The 22,486-nt window shown below is 38.4% G+C and overlaps 1 protein-coding gene across 1 annotated transcript in view; it reads right to left on the minus strand.

Annotated features, from left to right (window-relative positions):
* Nucleotides 1-22,486, minus strand: part of LOC122816888 (V-type proton ATPase catalytic subunit A) — a 449,147-nt gene that overhangs the window by 303,182 nt on the left and 123,479 nt on the right. The window contains exons 4-5 of the mRNA XM_044089962.1: nucleotides 21,685-21,899; nucleotides 15,611-15,748 (exon numbers count right to left, since the gene is read on the minus strand). Coding sequence (XP_043945897.1) covers nucleotides 15,611-15,748; nucleotides 21,685-21,899 — 353 coding nt within the window. The remainder of the gene's footprint in view (nucleotides 1-15,610; nucleotides 15,749-21,684; nucleotides 21,900-22,486) is intronic.

A 22,486-nucleotide genomic window follows, 5' to 3' on the forward strand; every position in this document is an offset into this window, starting at 1 on the left:
TCAACTGGACTCTTCTGCTCTGTTGCTCCATCCCACTCCATTCGCCCTACGGGCTCACTCCGCTCCCCTTCCCTGCCCCCAATTCTCACCCGCCCCCAGTGCTCCTACATTTATTGCCATCCCATGCTCCCTCCCTCTCACATAAACCAATCCCCTCACAACTATACTCCTCCCATTCTCCTCCTGAACCACCCCCCTCCAGCAACCACACCTCATAAATTAATTCTCCTCCCCACCCACCAACCTTACCTAACTCTGTCTAAATACATATTCTTTCACATCACTAATCAAACTACTTTCTAAGATGCTCTCTTTTCCTACTACAATCCCTGCCCCTGCAATACTCCTACTCCTCATTCTTCTCCCTCTCTACCATACCACCTCCTATACCAGCCTTTAAACCCTCCACATCAACCACCACCTCCCTACCCTACTCATTATTTCCACAATATCTCTCCTTCTTTAACTCCCTTTTACCCCACCTTGCTCTCAACATTAAAACTCTTCCAAATCCCCACCAAATACTACAAACCTAAACCCACCACCTTCCACCCATTCCTAACCAAACACACTCCTAACAAACTTACTCACCTTCTCTCCTACCTCAGCTTAGCAGGCGACATTCATCCCAACCCCGGACCAAACATTTCACAAACAAATAACCTTAGCTCCAACAACAAACCAAACGGTAAATACCTCACATTCCTCACCATCAACGCCCAAAGTTTAGCTAATAAAATTACCCTCTTTCATGCCTGGCTTAACCATAATTCTCCTGACATATTAGCCATCTCAGAAACCTGGTTAAAACCAAACATAACTGACACCGAATTCCTTCCCCCCGGCTTTCATTCTCTCCGATCTGACCACCTAAATAAAAGAAGTGGTGGTGTAGCACTAATCTACTCCAATCACTTATCCATCACTCCCTTCCCAAATCATATCCCTTCCTTTAATAACACTGAACTAGTATCTGGCATTCTAAAATTAAATGACCATAAAAGTATCTGCATCATCTCCCTTTACATTCCTCCTGGTAACAACACCAAAACCTTGGAAGATATCCTCTCTTGGACCTCCTCAAACATTAACTATGAAACCTATATAATGGGAGATGTAAATATTGACTGGCAAAAAATCAGTAACCATAATCCCACCATATCTATCAATCTCTTCAACTATACTCAACTTATTAATTCTACCACCAGGCCCAACAAAACTAACCTCACAGGCTCCATCCTAGACTGGATTCTGGTGTCTCACCCTAACAGAACCACTACATCTGGTGTCACCCCCAACCCACTAGGAGACCACCTCCCTGCCTTCACCCACAGAACCACTTCCTCTTCCTCTTTTTCCCACAAACTCTTATATACACGCAATTTAACTAACTTTAACCCTTCCACCTTCTCAGACTCCCTCAAAAACACCAACTGGAACCCACTAAAAATCCTACCCCTAGACGAAGCCGTTGATTTCTTCAACTCCAAATTCCTTACTGTCCTAAACTCCCTAGCTCCAATACGAACAAAAAGAGTTAAAGCCAAGACTACTCCTTGGCTAACTAAAGAAACAAAAAAATCATGCAACAAAGAGATAAATCCTGGAAAAGCTATCTACATCATAAACAACCTGAATTCCTACGTAAATGCAAACAGCTATGAAACCTAGCCAAAAAACAAGTCATAATAGATAAAAAGTCCTACTACAACCATCTACAAATAAATCATGCAAAAAACCCTAAACAATTCTGGAATTCCATTAACTCTCTCCTTAAGCCTGGTACAACTAACAACCCCTGCCCTGACAGTAGCAAATCTGACCAAGACATTGCCAAATTATTCAATACCTTCTTCACCTCTTCTATTGCTGAACTAACCGAAACCTTCCCCAACAACATTTCCCCACCCCACTCTGCCCAAGTTTCCCATGCCTCAACTCCTTCAACTCCTATCTTTGAACTTAAACATGTGTCTACCTTCCTTATAAAAAAACTTCTCTCCAAACTCAAACCCTGCACCAATGCCCTTGACAACATCCCCTCCTTCTTAAAAACAGCCGCTGACAGTATTGCACTCCCTATCAGCATCCTGATAAATAGATCAATGCTCAAGTCCTATGTACCCAAACTATGGCGCTCTGCTTTTATTCTTCCACTCCATAAAGGTGGCAAAAACTGTAGCTTCTCCAACTTCCGCCCCATAGCCATCCTCTCACCCATCTCTAAAATTCTTGAAAAATGCATTCACCTGCAGCTCATGCCATTCCTTACCAAACACCAGCTGCTCTCTCTTACCCAACATGGCTTCTGCCCCGGACATAATACCAACACAGCCCTTCTCTTCTTTTTACACTCTGTCAATTCAGCTCGAGACTCAGGCAACTTAGTTTCATCTGTTCTATTAGACTTATCTAAAGCTTTCGATACCATCTCCCATTCTCATCTACTAAATCATGTATCTAACCTCAAAATCTCCCCAAAATCTCTATCCTGGTTTTCCAGCTACCTCTCATACAGGTCCCAAGCCGTGAAATGGGGACAAGCCTCCTCCAGCTTCCTTCCCACCCCCACAGGAGTTCCCCAAGGGTCCATACTTGGCCCTCTGCTATTTAACATCTTGATTAACGATTTCCATAAAGCCATTCCCAATACCAAAATTGTCCAATACGCAGACGACTCAACTTTGATCTGCTATGCCTCCAACCTTACAGATCTCAAGTCTCTAACTCAAACTGCCTTCTCAACCACTGAAAAATGGATGCACCAAAACCACCTCTCACTTAACGCTAACAAAACTAAGATTCTCCTATTTACTCACTCCAAATCCACCTTCACCCCCACAGGAAAAAACTCATTTAAAATTACTAGCCTAAACAACTCCATCATTGACATCGTTCCATCCGCCAAACTCCTAGGGGTCACCATTGATGAACACTTAAAAGTCAATACCCACATCCATCTTAACATCCAGAAAACCCACATAAAACTCGGCCTATTGTACAGAAACAATCAATTCCTCTCCCCCTCTGCTAGACAGACCTTGGCCACTACATATCTCCTCCCATCTCTTCTATATGGGGCTCCTCTGCTTACTAATCTATCTTCCACCCTAACCTCTAAACTGGAAGTATGCTACAATAAAATCTCCAAATTCGCCACCAAGGCAAATTCCCGCTCTCATCACTGCACCTCCTTACAAACTTTAAATTGGCCTGAACTCCCTAATCAACTAGACTACCTCCAAATTGCCTCTGCCCACAAACTAATATTCCAACCTACAAGCTGCACCACACTATCCAATATTCTTCAACCATATATCCCCCCCAGACCACTGAGATCTTACCAAAACCTTATTTCCATCCACAAACCCAAGCGCCCAGCTGGTCAACTTCTACTCTCCTTTTCCCTAGCAAAAAAATGGAACGCCCTGCCCTCTACTCTGAGGACATGCGATAACCTACACTCCTTCAAAACACAACTCCACTGCTACCTGCTAACTCAAAGAAAATGTAACTGCACTCTTCATTCTTTTCCTCCCAAGCTCTCAGCGTCCTTCTCTCCCGGCTAAACTTCATACCTTACTAATTTCCCCCTTCATCCTTCATTATTAATGCATCAAATATATTTACTCCCGACCTTATACTTAATGCCACTCATCCTCCAGGAGAATACTCATTTTTACATCCTAGTTACTTAACTATGAATGACCCCAATATTGAATTCTTTTACCAGATGTCTGTGGAATTTCCACCTATTTTGACTGTAAAAAGAAAATGTTTTTTTTTTTCTTTGTATTTTAAGTTTTTTGTATTTTTATTTGTATTTTCATTGGGATGTAACATTTTACTGTGGAGCTTTTCTCCCTGGGCCTCCACTGAAAATGGGCTCTCAGGCCCAGTGGACCTCCCCGGTCACCAACTGTAATAAATAAATAAAATAAATAAATAAATTGTCATCCATATTCTGAGTTTGTTGCTCAATGAAGGTACATTGTGCTGTCTGTAGATGGCTTCTCTATAATTGTTTGTGACATTCAAGAGTCATGCTTCATTAATTTTAAAAAGTAAAGCATAGCTGCAAATATATTAAAAAATAAATTAGAGAAAAATGTTTTTTTCCTACTGTACCTCCCTCCCCATGTGGAAGGTTTGACCCTCTCACATTATAAAACTTATATATACCAGCTCCATGACTGCAGTATGGTAGGGAAAAGTAAAAAAAAAAAACACTATTCAATTAACTGTGATTTAATGAAGCATCATATAAGAAAAGCAAACAAAAGCTGTGCATATGAGTATGATGCACTGAAGTGAAAGTATGCCATCTGCAGACATCACTGGACTATGTACAAAACATGTGGCTTCAGTATGCCTGTACAGGTCACTACATAATTTGACTGGTCACTATATGTACAGGCTTGACTGTATAAAATTATTTACTATGGATACACAGTAGAAAATGTGCAAACTCGCTCTGCATTGGGTAAACACTGGAATTTGTGTAAAAATCTGATATGCTGTGCACATATTGGGATTTGTGTAAACATACTGAATACTACATGTGTACTGAAATCTAGATAAAACAGCAATTCATTACATGAATACCAGCATCTAAAAAAAAAAATGTGTCAGTCATGCTGTGTTGTTAGGAATGTGGTCACTGGATACATTAATGCAGGATATATGGGTATAATCTCACTAGGTTACATCAAAATAGGATTAGTCAACTAATCAACAAATATGCTATGTGAATAGTGAACTCAAAGAATTGTTGGGGTAGGGAGGTTCCCCTCACCCCTGAAGTAGTGATCTCAGAGATATTACAGTTGGAGTTGTGAAGGTGTGGTGCACATCCCCCCACTTGTAGGGTAGAGGGGGACCTGCTCCCCTGCAACAATAATTTTGCGTTATTTTATGGAAGTCAGCATTGTGCATTGGCAACTTTCTTTTCTCACTAATTTGCAGTTTGATATGAATCTGTTCATGTAATTGCTATGGGTCCTAGTTAGACTTCTCACTGTTGGTGTGCAGGTGCCACTAAAGACACAGAGTACTGTCTACAAGCTTGTTAGCCTCTGGGTATACATATGAGACATTATATAAGTCCATCATACTTATTTATTTCAATGTAATAAACATGTATGATCACTTTAGGCCACCAGCCCTTGTTATAGGTGTCCTAAGAAGCACATCCTACTACATATTAGATATTTACTATTCATATGACACACATAACTATACACAAAAATACCATAAGCTAATATAAATAGTTGTCCAAGACAGTTCTTAATATATTTCAAACTATGGAAGTATATGCACAGTCAAGCCATGGCCTTACTGCTATTAATTTGTTAAATGACATAAACAGCTTTCACCACCCTTTTTTAAAGACAAATGTATTCTAGTCTGTTACAAAATACATAGCACAGCAGATACAATGTACCTAGTTAATACTGCTGTTTTATATTACAGAATAGTATTTTTGTTACTAGTGCCTCAAATGGTGCTAGGTTGTTACTTTGTAGCAGCATACTGCTCTTTGTAGACAAACGTATTATACCCTTATAATTACATTATGCAGGCTTTACAAGTAAGATTTAATTTAAAGCTTAGAAGTGAGGTCATACTATACCTCTCAACTTTTTTTGCTCAAAAATTCTGAACAAAGCAAAAGTAATGGAAGGAGAAAGGCCTAAAACTAGGGACAAAATAAATATTACTTAATTCACTTAAAAATTAACAGAAAGAAAAAAACATGCATGCATGAAGAAGACAATATTATAATTACATTATGCAGGCTTTCCAAGTAAGATTTAATTTAAAGCTTAGAAGTGAGGTCATACTATACCTCTCAACTTTTTTTGCTCAAAAATTCTGAACAAAGCAAAAGTAATGGAAGGAGAAAGGCCTAAAACTAGGGACAATGTTTAAATATTACTCTAATTCACTTAAAAATTAACAGAGCAAAAATCTGTCATCAACATGCATGTCAGAACAATAAGAAGTGTAAAATTTCACTGTCAACTATTATTGACTGACTATATTCCTTTGTGATTTATGAGAAAATCAAATGCTTTATGGTGGGTGCAGTAAAAATATGAAGAAAATCAAGGACATTGTGCAAAATCAGGGATACTTCAGAGGTATGTGTCATACTCCCCATACTTTATGTTTGAAGGGGTCTGGATATGAAGGCTTTGTGCCAGGAGGTGTGTTTTTGTAGGTGGTATTTCTATAAGGATGACATCAGATGAGTGAAGATCCCCTAGAGGAGGGGAGGGTGAAGTCATTTCAGCAAGGTAGCTACACCTCTGGTTGCTGAGACACCTAAGGAGGTTTTTGTAAATTAAGAAATGCCTGCTGTCAAAGGCATCCTCCCCATCCATTCAACCCCATAAGGTCATGTGTAGAAGGTGAGAAGCCAAATGTAGTCTTGGTACTATGACCATACTGTAATAGTGTAAGTGTACCTCATCCAAAAAATAGAGGGAGAAGTGTTGTATGGATCTCATCAAGATGATATTTGGAAGTCATGGTTTGTGTAGTTCAGTGGGGAAGACTGGGCCTCTGTGGAGCTGGCATGGGGCTAGGGGTGAGGCAAAGGGGCTTCCAACTGACCTAATATCCTTGGAAGAAAATCTGCTTTGGCAGCACCAGTAAGGAAATGGCTATCTAGGCCAATATGCTTACTTCTGAATATCATGGCCTTAATGGGTTTGTTTTGGATTTAATTCCCACTAGCTTTGAGTGGAACTTCCACTGAGAACACTGTTCTCTGCAGCACTGGTGATAATTTGGCAGAAAGCAGGACAACTGTACCAAATTCATAGTGAATTAATTTAACTATGTGTTAACAGCACCATGAGTTATTCACAGTGAAAACAGTAGCAGGATTACAATCGAGATGGAGGCAGTATACCAGAAACATGACTTATGGACCAGTTAAGCTATTATTCTGGCTCTGCAAGCCTGGTCTGTCACCAGTTAAATGGTTCAAAGGCCAGTACTGGCTCAAATAATATGGAGATCAAGCAATCAGTCAATCAATAGATAAATAATAATCAATCATGATTCAATGATTGCAAAGCTTCCAAGAAATCAAGAAATCTAGAAGCTGTGATCTGTCTGTCCATTGTCCATATTGGTCCCTGTTGGTCAGAGTTAAGACTGATCATAAAGTAAACCCCGGTGTTTCTAAATCTATACAAAGAGTGAACCAAGATGCCATGTTGCTCATTACAATCGCATTCGAAACAAACCAGTTTCTCAAGTGCTTTATCCTGCTGGCCGAGCAAAAGCATAGGACTGTAGCTAGCCGGTATGTCTTTGCTACCTGCCTGTATAACAGCTCCGTGCTTCTTTCCATAACTTGAGCTAGACACCGTTACAGAACTGATAAATGGGAAAAAACAGTAATGGGACAAATTCGGCAACAACCTTTCTTACCACTTTAGGAATGAAGGTGTTTTTTTAGACTTAGCTTGATGCCTGCCACATTTCCTAAGTATTATGAATAACTAATACAGAGAACTTTATGAAATGATATTATGCTGAGGGTGTTTGCTCCAAAGTGGTACTTATTCAAAAACTCTGCCTTTGTTGGTATACCAAAATGTGGTGAAACTCATCCCTTCATATCTTTCACCTCTTAGAGGAAGAAATCTGGACAAAGTCTAAAATAATGGGGGATAAATGCCCAAAAATAGGGACAGATTTTAAATATTGATGTTATAAATTTAGAAAGTTGCTAGAATAACAGCAGTTGTGTTGGCATGCATTTTTCTGAAGGATACGAAGCCTGAAACTCAAATCTATGTCATTGTTTAGCTATTTCATTCCTCCATGATTTGCTAGAAAATCACAAATTTTATGAGGAATAGGCCAAAATATTAGGCAAAAATCTGGACATTCTGCAAAAATCCAGATATTTGAGAGACATGTCTCCTATTGTTACCTGACTGACTTCATTCAAATATGTTTACGTCACTACAGAGTAACTTGCTACCATTTGCAGCTTATTCATTTCATTATACTATTATACTTAAATAAGCTAGCACCATACAGTTCTGCACTGGTGCTTGTTACAAAGAGTGGAAATTGTATCTGTTTATCACTCATTTGAATGTTTGAACTTAACCTAGCGCCAATGAATTTATTACTGCCACCTTACTGCATACATTGGAAATTGTTGTCTGCTTATTAACCTGCCAACTACGCTTCATTTGCTTGAATCACTGAAATTAGCACTGTTGTTCTACCGAGTGTGGTGTTAATATGTTTAATATTGTACTGTTTCACCTTGTTGCTATTGTATTGTTGTTGTTTATTTATTTTATTTGTTTGTTTGTTTTAATTTGTTCTGTTAACCAGGTAGGTGGACTGGACCTTTCAGCCACAACCCAGGACAAGAAAGCAAGATATTATAGATAAAAAAAAATTATACATAAATACATGATGCAAATACAAATATTCAGGTTGTGCATATATATAGTTTGTGTTTTACCAAAGGAAACACACAATATAAATATCAGCAGCCACTCAGTATAACTGTATACAAATACAGAATAGAATCTACAGAAAATTAGGCCATATGGCATAAATATAACTAACCTTGTTCAAGAACATAGAAGCATTAATTAACAAGACTAGCAAGGTTAGCAAGGCTATTACTTGTTACTAAGGTAATACAGAACCATGGGACTGTTGCTAATTACTGATATCAGTTAGAGAGAAACTAAATTAATTTATTCTCTCAGTTGCTGTTTGCACTTTTTGTTCATTGGTGGTGGTGTGTTGTTGCTTGTTACTGACTGCTTTACTGCTGCAACTTTTAAAGCTACTGCTCTATGGTGCTGCATTACAGAAAGACAATTGTGTTACACTACATGCTGTACTTAGTCAACTGCTTGCACTGATCTGTGTACTGTTACTGTGCTCTACAGTGCTACACTACAGAAAGATAGTGTTACACTACATGCTGTACTTAGTCGACTGCTTGTACTGATCGCCGTACTGTTACTGCATTGTAAATATTTGTACTTTAGTCTACTGCTTGTACTGATCGCTGTGCTGTTACTGCACTCTATGGTGCTACACTCCATACAGATAATTGTGTTACACTACATGCTGTACTTTAGTCTACTGCTTGTACTGATCACTGTACTGTTACTGCATTGTAAATATTTGTACTTTAGTCTACTGCTTGTACTGATTGCTGTACTGTTACTGCATTGTAAATATTTGTACTTTAGTCTACTGCTTGTACTGATCACTGTACTGTTACTACATTGTAAATATTTGTACTTTAGTCTACTGCTTGTACTGATCACTGTACTGTTACTGCATTGTAAATATTTGTACTTTAGTCGACTGCTTGTACTGATCACTGTACTGTTACTGCATTGTAAATATTTGTACTTTAGTCTCCTGCTTGCACTGATCACTGTACTGTTACTGCATTGTAAATATTTGTACTTTAGTCAACTGCTTGTACTGATCGCTGTACTGTTACTGCATTGTAAATATTTGTACTTTAGTCTACTGTTTGTACTGATCACTGTACTGTTACTGCATTGTAAATATTTGTACTTTAGTCGACTGCTTGTACTGATTGCTGTACTGTTACTGCATTGTAAATATTTGTACTTTAGTCTACTGCTTGCACTGATCACTGTACTGTTACTGCATTGTAAATATTTGTACTTTAGTCGACTGCTTGTACTGATCGCTGTACTGTTACTGCATTGTAAACATTTGTACTTTAGTCGACTGCTTGTACTGATCGCTGTACTGTTACTGCATTGTAAATATTTGTACTTTAGTCTACTGCTTGCACTGATCACTGTACTGTTACTGCATTGTAAATATTTGTACTTCAGTCTACTGCTTGTACTGATCACTGTACTGTTACTGTATTGTAAATATTTGTACTTTAGTCTACTGCTTGTACTGATCACTGTACTGTTACTGCATTGTAAATATTTGTTCTATAGTCGACTGCTTGTACTGATCGCTGTACTGTTGCTGTATTGCAAATATTTGTACTTTAGTCTACTGCTTACACTGATCACTGTACTGTTACTGCATTGTAAATATTTGTACTTTAGTCGACTGCTTGTACTGATCGCTGTACTGTTACTGCATTGTAAATATTTGTACTTTAGTCTACTCCTTGCACTGATCACTGTACTGTTACTGCATTGAAAATAGTTGTACTTTAGTCGACTGCTTGTACTGATCACTGTACTGTTACTGCATTGTAAATATTTGTACTTTAGTCTACTGCTTGCACTGATCATTGTACTGTTACTGCATTGTAAATATTTGTACTTTAGTCGACTGCTTGTACTGATCGCAGTACTGTTACTGCAGTGTAAATATTTGTACTTTAGTCTACTGCTTGCACTGATCACTGTACTGTTACTGCATTGTAAATATTTGTACTTTAGTCGACTGCTTGTACTGATCGCTGTACTGTTACTGCATTGTAAATATTTGTACTTTAGTCGACTGCTTGCATTGATCACTGTACTGTTACTGCATTGTGAATATTTGTACTTTAGTCTACTGCTTGTACTGATCACTGTACTATTACTGCATTGTAAATATTTGTACTTTAGTTGACTGCTTGTACTGATCGCTGTACTGTTACTACATTGTGGATATGTGTACTTTAGTCTACTGCTTGTACTGATCACTGTATTGTTATTGCATTGTGAATATTTGTACATTAGTCTACTGCTTCTACTGATTGCTCTACTGTTACTGCATTGTGAATATTTGTACTTTAGTCTACTGCTTGTATTAATCACCACACTGTTATTGCATTGTGAATATTTGTACATTAGTCTACTGCTTGTACTGATTGCTGTACTGTTACTGCATTGTAAATATTTGTACTTTAGTCAACTGCTTGTGCTGATCACTGTACTGTTACTGCATTGTAAATATTTGTACTTTAGTCTACTGCTTGTACTGATTGCTGTACTGTTATTGCATTGTGAATATTTGTACATTAGTCTACTGCTTGTACTGATCCCCATACTGTTCTTCTTCTTCTTCTTCTTCTTCTTCTTTCGGCTTTTTCCCGGTTAGGGGTCGCCACAGCGGATCACCTGTCTGCTCATGATTGGCAGTGGAGTTTTTACGGTGTCGAATTGCCAGCCCGGCGCCCAACCTTCCACAGAAGGCACACACTCACACCTAGGGCCAATTTAGAGTGTCCAATCCACCTACAGCATGTCTTTGGGATGTGGGAAACCGAGCACCCGGAGGAAACCCACGCAACCACAGGACATGACACTGCAACACAGAAGACACCCCAGCCGAGGATCGAACCAGAGAACCTCTTGCTGTGAGGCGTTACCGCTGTAACATGCACTTGTACTTTACTCTACTGCTTGTACTGATCGCTGTACTGTTACTAAATTGTGAATATTTGTACTTTAGTCTACTGCTTGCACTGATCACTGTACTGTTACTGCATTGTAAATATTTGTACTTTAGTCGACTGCTTGTACTGATCGCTGTACTGTTACTGCATTGTAAATATTTGTACTTTAGTCTACTGCTTGTACTGATTGCTGTACTGTTACTGCATTGTAAATATTTGTACTTTAGTCTACTGCTTGTACTGATCACTGTACTGTTACTGCATTGTAAATATTTGTACTTTAGTCGATTGCTCGCACTGATCACTGTACTGTTACTGCATTGTAAACATCTGTACTTTAGTTGACTGCTTGTACTGATTGCTGTACTGTTACTGCATTGTAAATATTTGTACTTTAGTCTACTGCTTGCACTGATCACTGTACTGTTATTGCATTGTAAATATTTGTACTTTAGTCGACTGCTTGTACTGATTGCTGTACTGTTACTGCATTGTAAATATTTGTACTTTAGTCTACTGCTTGCACTGATCACTGTACTGTTACTGCATTGTAAATATTTGTACTTTAGTCGATTGCTTGCACTGATCACTGTACTGTTACTGCATTGTAAACATCTGTACTTTAGTCGACTGCTTCTACTGATTGCTGTACTGTTACTGCATTGTAAATATTTGTACTTTAGTCTACTGCTTGCACTGATCACTGTACTGTTACTGCATTGTAAATATTTGTACTTCAGTCTACTGCTTGTACTGATCACTGTACTGTTACTGCATTGTAAATATTTGTACTTTAGTCTACTGCTTGTACTGATCACTGTACTGTTACTGCATTGTAAATATTTGTTCTTTAGTCGACTGCTTGTACTGATCGCTGTACTGTTACTGCATTGTAAATATTTGTACATTAGTCTACTGCTTACACTGATCACTGTACTGTTACTGCATTGTAAATATTTGTACTTTAGTCAACTGCTTGTACTGATCACGGTACTGTACTGCATTGTAAATATTTGTACTTTAGTCTACTGCTTGTACTGATCACTGTACTGTTACTGCATTGTAAATATTTGTATTTTAGTCAACTGCTTGTACTGATCGCTGTACTGTTACTGCATTGTAAATATTTGTACTTTAGTTGACTGCTTGCATTGATCACTGTACTGTTACTGCATTGTGAATATTTGTACTTTAGTCTACTGCTTGTACTGATCACTGTACTGTTACTGCATTGTAAATATTTGTACTTTAGTAGACTGCTTGTACTGATCGCTGTACTGTTACTACATTGTGAATATTTGTACTTTAGTCTACTGCTTGTACTGATCACTGTACTATTACTGCATTGTAAATATTTGTACTTTAGTCGACTGCTTGTACTGATTGCTGTACTGTTACTACATTGTGGATATTTGTACTTTAGTCTACTGCTTGTACTGATCACTGTACTGTTATTGCATTGTAAATATTTGTACATTAGTCTACTGCTTGTACTGATTGCTCTACTGTTACTGCATTGTGAATATTTGTACTTTAGTCTACTGCTTGTACTGATCACCATACTGTTATTGCATTGTGAATATTTGTACATTAGTCTACTGCTTCTACTGATTGCTGTACTGTTACTGCATTGTAAATATTTGTACTTTAGTCGACTGCTTGTACTGATCACTGTACTGTTGCTGCATTGTAGATATTTGTACTTTAGTCTACTGCTTGTACTGATCACTGTACTGTTACTGCTTTGTAAATATTTGTACTTTAATCGACTGCTTATACTGATCGCTGTACTGTTACTGCATTGTAAATATTTGTACTTTAGTCTACTGCTTGTACTGATTGCTGTACTGTTATTGCATTGTGAATATTTGCACATTAGTCTACTGCTTGTACTGATCCCCATACTGTTATTCTTCTTCTTCTTCTTCTTTTGGCTTTTTCCCGGTTAGGGGTCGCCACAGCGGATCACCTGTCCATTCATGATTGGCAGTGGAGTTTTTACGGTGTCGAGTTGCCAGCCTGGTGCCCAACCTTCCACAGAAGGCACACATTCACACCTAGGGCCAATTTAGAGTGTCCAATCCACCTACAGCATGTCTTTGGGATGTGGGAGGAAACCGGAGCACCCGGAGGAAACCCACGCAACCACAGGGAGGACATGCAGACTCCACACAGAAGGCACCCCAGCCGAGGATCGAACCAGAGAACCTCTTGCTGTGAGGCGACAACGCTAACCGCTGCACTTGTACTTTACTCTACTGCTTGTACTGATCACTGTACTGTTACTGCATTGTGAATATTTGTACTTTAGTCTACTGCTTGTACTGATTGCAGTACTGTTACTGCATTGTAAATATTTGTACTTTAGTCGACTGCTTGTACTGATCACTGTACTGTTACTGCATTGTAAATATTTGTACTTTAGTCTACTGCTTGTACTGATCACTGTACTGTTACTGCATTGTAAATATTTGTACTTTAGTCGACTACTTGCACTGATCACTGTACTGTTACTGCATTGTAAATATTTGTACTTTAGTCTACTGCTTGCATTGATCACTGTACTGTTACTGCATTGTAAATATTTGTACTTTAGTCGACTGCTTGCACTGATCACTGTACTGTTAACTGCATTGTAAATATTTGTACTTTAGTCGACTGCTTGCACTGATCACTGTACTGTTACTGCATTGTAAATATTTGTACTTTAGTCAACTGCTTGTACTGATCACTGTACTGTTACTGCATTGTAAATATTTGTACTTTAGTCTACTGCTTGCATTGATCACTGTACTGTTACTGCATTGTAAATATTTGTACTTTAGTCGACTGCTTGCACTGATCACTGTACTGTTACTGTATTGTAAATATTTGTACTTTAGTCGACTGCTTGCACTGATCACTGTACTGTTAACTGCATTGTAAATATTTGTACTTTAGTCGACTGCTTGTACTGATCACGGTACTGTTACTGCATTGTAAATATTTGTACTTTAGTCGACTGCTTGTACTGATCACCGTACTGTTACTGCGTTGTAAATATTTGTACTTTAGTCGACTGCTTGCACTGATCACTGTACTGTTACTGCATTGTAAATATCTGTACTTTAGTCGACTGCTTGTACTGATTGCTGTAATATTACTGCGTTGCAAATATTTCTTCTGCAGTTACTGCACTTGGATCTATACAGTTAGACCATGCAAAGCTGTACAATGACTCCACCTGGAGTCCTTAGGTTGGACTATCTGCTACCTAGTGCAGCTACTAATTAGGTAGAGACTAAATTGCTCTATTTTTCAGCTATCAATTTTTCTGGATCTCACTTTTGATCATCACTGCTTATATTGATTTTTCCACTATTAAAGCTACTGGTCTCAGTTGCTGTGTTTGAAACAACTGGCTTAGACTATCTAATGTAAATTTGTCACGTGCTACATATTGCTATTACTTTCACATTTTGCACACTTGCAGCTAGTTACCACCACTATTACTTATTGTGTACAGAAACTACTAGCTATTCCATATAAAATAGCATATCCTATTATTTTATCTTTTAGCCACATTATCATGTTATTATCATTTTCTAGTCCAATCCATTATACCCTTCTGACTTATGCCAACAGTAACTTACTAAGCTATCCTGTTTTCTCAGACTCCCTTCACTTGCCCTGGCCATTATGGAATCTCAGATCATGATGCTTCAGTAGCCAGACTGCATTTTTCATGAGTCCTTCACTCTGTCTACTAATTACGGTACTAGTGAGATTGCTGATGCTGTTCGGTTTGGTTTTATACAGCAATATGTCCCAACTTAATGTGGCTGTTTGTGTTATTCTCCATACTAAAGTGTGAAGGTACTCATTCACTGCAACCACTCACTATACCGTTATACTGTACTGCTTCCACCATAATGATTGTTACTGCCCCCCTCATGTCTTTCTTGGCCCAGATATTCCATATCATAGGAAGAGGGGGTTTCACTATGGTTTTCAGTATAAATGGTAGGGGATTTTTCGATATTCCCAGTCTATTTCATTTCATGGCCTCCAAGACTGCTTGATATCAGCATATGTTGCTCTGTTTTTCTCTGTATATCTTTATTACTGCATGTGTTTGCTGTTACTCATGTGTATGTTGTAGCCTCATATTATATTTTCAGTCATGTGTTTCCAGTCTAGGAAATTTAGACATTTCCTGAAACAAAATATAATACTTACCGACACGTTGTAGTTTCCAGGTGGGGCAATATATGTTACTGTTCCACAGGTCCGTGGAGGTACCATTATTTTGTGATTGATAAGGGTATTTTCAGGAACAGTTCCAAATATGTCGCCTCCAGCTAAGTGACTTCCAACCTAGAAAACAAAGATACAATCACATATAATACCTAGAAAACACAGATAAGATCACCAATAACATGGTCTCAGTTTTCTTTACAATGTGCCCCCAGTTTCCCCTGAAAACCTATTTTTACTGGGGTCTTGCTTTTGTAGGAGTCTATCACTGCAAAGTGGTAACATTTGAATATGGTTACAGAAGCCTTCCTCAAAAGGCAGAGACATCATCATCATCATCATTCAAGAGACCAGTGGACGAGGAACCAGATTTGTAGAAAAAACAAAAAATGCACCAGTCTTGCACTAACAAACTTATATTTATTTGTAGAATAAAATAATAAACGTAAGCGCTTTCGCGATAACTCCTATCGCTTCATCAGACAACTAAACAACTAAAAGTTACAGTTCATGTAGCATTTCAAACTTGTCAGCTGGTATGAACAGACCAATAGCAAAAGACCCAAATCTTAAAGGTCCACAACAACAATAAAAAACATTAAAAAACATGTAAAATATTCATTAAAATATCATCAAAAATCTTCGTATATAAAATAATGTAACCATTTAAAAGTCTTCATGGATGCATATATAAAAAAAAAGTGTATTAAAAAAGTGTGATAAAAAAGTATGATCTACAGGAAGTAAGAAAGTTCTAAAATGTATAAAAATGTAAGAAGTTAGAAACTTTTAAAATGTATGTTAAATATGTTTAACTTAAAAATGCTTGAGTCGATGTGACTTTAAAAAAGGCTTCAGGGATGCAGGCTTGAATGGGACTGAAGCCTTTTTTAAAGTCACACCGACTCAAGCATTTTTAAGTTAAACATATTTAACATGAGCCTGCATCCCTAAAGCCTTTTTTGAAGTCACGTCGACTCAAGCATTCATAGTCATGCAAACTACCACAGCCAACACCCAAAGTGAATTCTCAATTTTTTTTTTTTTTTTCCAATACTCAGAACATGCACACTGTCACAGCATCTATGGTCCTCTAACAACTTTCTAAGCGAATTTCATTAATGCTTACAAATTTATTTGGTTTTACCCAAAATTCTTAAACCAAGAAGTAGAAAGGAATGCTGCAACCTCTACCTAATGGCAGAGGACCTTCTGGCTATCACCATAGATGAATTATTATTATTATTATTATTATTATTATTATTATTATTATTATTATTATTATTATCATCATCATTAGTGTTAATATTCGTTTGGAGTATTATTTTATTATTAAACAGATTGGACATATAAGCTCCTAGCTATCCATTAAAAGGAAGTGAACTAACCACATACATTCACTGCGATCATAGTAGCAAATGAATAATTGTTGCCAAGCTTGAAACATGGCATAGACACAATTTTATGTCTTGGTTCTATTTATTTATTTATAGAAATGGGACTGCATAGCTACTATACTCCTTACAGCATGCATGACATTGCATCACAGCAGTGCTGCACCAATTTAAACACAAACAAAAATATCTGGGTAATACTGTCACCTTTAGATCACTATTTTGCCAGTACACAAAACTGACATGCATGCCAAACTAACAACCTTAAAGTTTTATATGTCAGTAATAATGTCTGTGTTTGCGGCAAAAGCACTGCTTCTGGTCCCGAGAATTTAGGGTTTTTTGTGGAGCCAGAATAGGCCTGCAAAAGTGTTGTGTGAGTATCATAGGGCAATTGATTAATCTGTCCCATCTGTGAGGCAGTCACATTTTCTCTTGTGATGCTGATGACCAAAGTTCAGAATTAAACCCGTTGTTAAAAAGTAAGTGGACAAGGGAAGGGCCAAGTTTCAAAAGGACAGTCCTTCGACTTGGGTATGACTGTGGCTGGATTGTGGTGTTTTACTGACCTCTAGTGGAGCAGGAGGCTCAGCTGCGTGGCCAGCACAGTCACTAGGCCCACAGATGTTTAATTGCATGCTTATTTATATAAGATGTACCTAAGACAGTACAGTCATGCGTTACAAAACTTGAGGAAGACTTCTATTACCATTTTTATTTCATTTGTTCTCAGTCTAAAGATATCATTTGCTAAAACATAGAAAAAAAAAACATGAGCCACATTTCTATCCCATTTCCTTGCTTTTATTATTAAATAGGCAGATTGGAACAAATACTTTCTTTTTCAGCTTTGAACCACTTTACTTACTTTTACAATATATTTCCTTTGGACTAACCATCACAAATACAAAAGAGGCAAATATAAATGAAGTGTTGGTGTTTGATGTGAACCAGAAGCAACAATGCAGCAGTGAGTGGGCATGCTATAACCCTTTGTGTGTGAAAATGAGTGGCATGTTGGTATTTCTTTTGACATAAAACACTTATCATCCTCATCAAACCCTCTTTTTACATTTTCTACATGGGGTTGGGGTGTCACTACATCTCTTGGTGTAAAACACTACTATGTGAATAATAGTGATGGGTTAGTCCGTCTTTTGTCACAAAGCAGCAATATTAGTGTGATCAAGTATACTTGAGCTCTAATCTTGCATAAACTAACAGTGCAGGGTAGGAAACTAATGGGTGATGGTACATCATTAGTCATTAGCACCAGTGCTGTTACTATGTGCACTTGTCACGTACATCAGCGATGTTTACCTCAATAATGAGTGGTGATGGTACATCATTAGTCATTAGCACCAGTGCTGTGACTATGTGAACAAGTGTTGCAGCTTGTCACGTACATCAGCAATGTTTAGCTCGATAATGAGTGGTTATGGTACATCATTAGCACCAGCGCTGTGACTATGTGCACAAGTGTTGTAGCTTGTCACGTACATCAGCGATGTTTAGCTCAATAATGAGTGGTGATGGTACATCATTAGTCATTAGCACCACTGCCGTGACTATGTGCACGTGTTGCAGCTTGTAACATACATCTGCGATGTTTAGCTCGATAATGAGTGGTGATGGTACATCATTAGCACCAGTGCTGTGACTATGTGCACAAGTGTTGCAGCTTGTAACATACATCAGCGATGTTTAGCTCGATAATGAGTGGTGATGGTACATCATTAGCACCAGTGCCGTGACTATGTGCACAAGTGTTGCAGCTTGTCACGTACATCAGCGATGTTTAGCTTGATAATGAGTGGTGATGGTACATCATTAGCACCAGTGCTGTGACTATGTGCACAAGTGTTGCAGCTTGTCACGTACATCAGCGATGTTTAGCTTGATAATGAGTGGTGATGGTACATCATTAGTCATTAGCACCAGTGCTGTGACTATGTGCACAAGTGTTGCAGCTTGTCACGTACATCAGCAATGTTTCACTTGATAATGAGTGGTGATGGTACATCATTAGTCATTAGCACTAGTGCTGTGACTATGTGCACAAGTGTTGCAGCTTGTCACGTACATCAGCGATGTTTAGCTCAATAATGAGTGGTGATGGTACATCATTAGTCATTAGCACCAGCGCTGTGACTGTGCACAAGTGTTGCAGCTTGTCACGTACATCAGTGATGTTTAGCTTGATAATGAGTGGTGATGGTACATCATTAGCACCAGTGCTGTGACTATGTGCACAAGTGTTGCAGCTTGTCACGTACATCAGCAATGTTTCACTTGATAATGAGTGGTGATGGTACATCATTAGTCATTAGCACCAGTGCTGTGACTATGTGCACAAGTGTTGCAGCTTGTCACGTACATCAGCGATGTTTAGCTTGATAATGAGTGGTGATGGTACATCATTAGTCATTAGCACCAGTGCTGTGACTATGTGCACTTGTCACGTACATCAGCGATGTTTAGCTCAATAATGAGTGGTGATGGTACATCATCAGTCATTAGCACCAGTGCTGTCACTATGTGCACAAGTGTTGCAGCTTGTTATGTATATCAGCGATGTTTAGCTCGATAATGAGTGGTGATGGTACATCATTAGTCATTAGTAGCAGTGCTGTCACTATGTGCACAAGTGTTGCAGCTTCTCACATACATCAACAATGTTTAGCTCAATAATGAGTGGTGATGGTACATTATTAGTTACGAACAAACACTATGTGTGTTACTGTATGTACGATTATTACAGCTTCATCTGGCATCAGCAGTTCTGGTTTGCTAACAAGTGAGTGACGATACACCATTAGTTATGAACAAACAGTACATAAATCATTCTATGTACAATCATTACAGTTTCAGCATTAAGTAACTGCAATAATGGAGAATACAATGACTTGGCATAGCTCCCAGCATGAAAATGATATGCTCATTGGTCACACCACCATGAACCGTGAGTACCAGCCAATTATCACTCCCATATGTTGTGCGCTGTATTGTTGTGATCAAACTAAAATAATTATATTTTTATGTTACTCCATGTGTGTTTTACCTTTACTATTATTATTATTATTATTATTAGTTCTCTAGTCCCTAAAGATGAAGATATCCTCCTATGCTGATAGTACCCCCCCCAAGAATAGAGCCAGTGGTAAGGCACTTGGGAGCCCAGGTTGACAGTAACCTGAGTTTTGATAACCATGTGTCCATTGTAGTGAGAAAATCCTTCTATGTGGTAAAATGTATAAGTAAGGGCATGGCATCCAGATCTAAGGAGATCATAGTGCCACTATGATCAGCTCTCATTAGGCAAATAATTGAGTACAATGCATATTTTGGCATGTACCTCACGAGGCATTTGCAACAACTGGAGAAGCAACAGAGGTTTCTCATACATAATAGTTGCCAAGCTTTAAACATGGCACAGACACAATTTTATGCTATATATTTGCAAAACAAAAATCACCCATTTGTTTCCTACCCAGCACTGCTAGCTTATACAAGATTAGAGCACTATGCAGCCTGCCTCAAAGCCCTGCCCCTGTACTCGGTCTTCTACAGACTACTGAGGGGCTGCTCTATGCCTAACCTACAAAGCATTCTCCAATCTGACCTTGATGGATCTGCTACACATTCACAAAACAAACAGCACTATAATTACCTAATCTCAGGATCTAAACCTCGTCTGTGACATAAACAGAACATGTTGGAAGGACGGTATGCATCTCAGACACTACCCCTTCTCCTCCCTAATCCTGTTCAAATGCAATTTGGATCAACGGATGGGAAATCACAAATTCACCTCTGGCCTGTTGCCAGTGGCCCTTATGGACAGAGGCAGTTTGTAGATGCCCTAACTCATGGGCATATATCAAAGCATTTCTAGCCCATGCTCATTGATAATTGGGAAATGTGACACATGAATTGCTTGGCTGAAAAAGGCTCTAGGGCCATTAGCCTAGTAACCCCTATGATCCTATGATTCACTAGTGTACAATTTTGTGGATTCTGCTTCACTTTTCACTTTTAAACTGAAGATTCAATCTCACGTGAAGTGGATGTCAAAGCAGATTGACTTAGCTTAGTGTAGTTTTGGCACTATCACAATAACCTGTGGGAAGGAGGAGTGACATTGTAGACAAAAGCTGACTACTAACTTAAACTTCTGTGGTAAAGCATCAGATGAGTACTAACTTAAAGTTCTGTGGTAAAGTGTCAGCTGACTACTGACTTAAACTTTTGTGGTAAAGCATCAGAGGGGATAACCTGGAGAAAGGTGTTTTGTACTTAGTGAGAACATAATCATCCTTTAGTCCTTGACTACCACACTTCACTGCAAGAGTAGGGGAGTTTGAGCATGACAGACACAGATGGGGAATGAACTTTTACCTCAATGTTTGGATTAGTGCTGTACTAGTCAGTGGTCAGAAAGATCTAGAGCCTTTATTTGTGTTGAAATTCTTTGTCACTTATTTCCACACAAAAAGTGTACTTTGTTGGGAGTACAATGGATGTCTTCAGAAAGATTCTCTCCATTAATTTGAGTAATGTTTAGCGCAGACAAAAATACCACATCCATGTGTAATATACCCATAGAAGTAAAGTTCAGATATAGTTTTCATTCAGACTGCTATTCCAAAAATATTGACATACCCTGATATTCTTGTTGGGGGTAAAATCCCATAAGATGTTGGTGCTAAGGGCAGAAATATTCACTCCACGGGGAATGTAGATGCTGTTTGTCATCTCTGTGATATCCTTCAGTGGACGCTGAATTCCATCAAAGATGGCACCCATGATGCCAGGGCCCAGCTCAACGGAGAGAGGCTTTCCAGTCCGTAGCACTGGATCACCAACTGATACACCCGCTGTTGAAAAATAACTCAGGAAAACTGCATATCATTCTTACTTTTACAGATTTCAGATTTTCCAGTTTGAAAAAAAAAAGAGTGACAGAAAGACACAAGAAATAAATGGAAACTGCTATAAGCGAAAGTAGAGGAGAACCATGCGTACATGTGACTGGAGACTAGATTAGGTTAGACAGAAATTGCACCACCGTTCAGAATAATCAAATTGTTTTCCATAGAAAATTTCTAAAGACAAAACTTAACATCATACTTGTGGCTAGCTACCAGTGTATGAACATGAGATGACATTTCGAGTCTCCCCTCCTCTGTCTAAACTGGTGAAAACTCTACTCAACCTGCCATGTGAACCATTCATAACATGCCTGCAGAGACTGCATGTCAAGCACTGTGACCAATGGATGCTTGGGAGCCTAAAACTATGGAGAAGCAAGAACATATGAAGTATTCAACACTTTAAGATAGCTGTACTCAAGATCTTAAAATCCTTCTAAAATGTTGATAATTTAGCTTTCCATGTATTTACTTAGTGTCTTCCATAAAGACTGGTGTATTTAATAGTCATTGCATTTCTCTATGAGCGCAAA

Source organism: Protopterus annectens, chromosome 12.part0, assembly GCF_019279795.1.
Source record: "Protopterus annectens isolate FY-2018-M chromosome 12.part0, PAN1.0, whole genome shotgun sequence".
Lineage (NCBI taxonomy): Eukaryota > Metazoa > Chordata > Ceratodontiformes > Protopteridae > Protopterus > Protopterus annectens.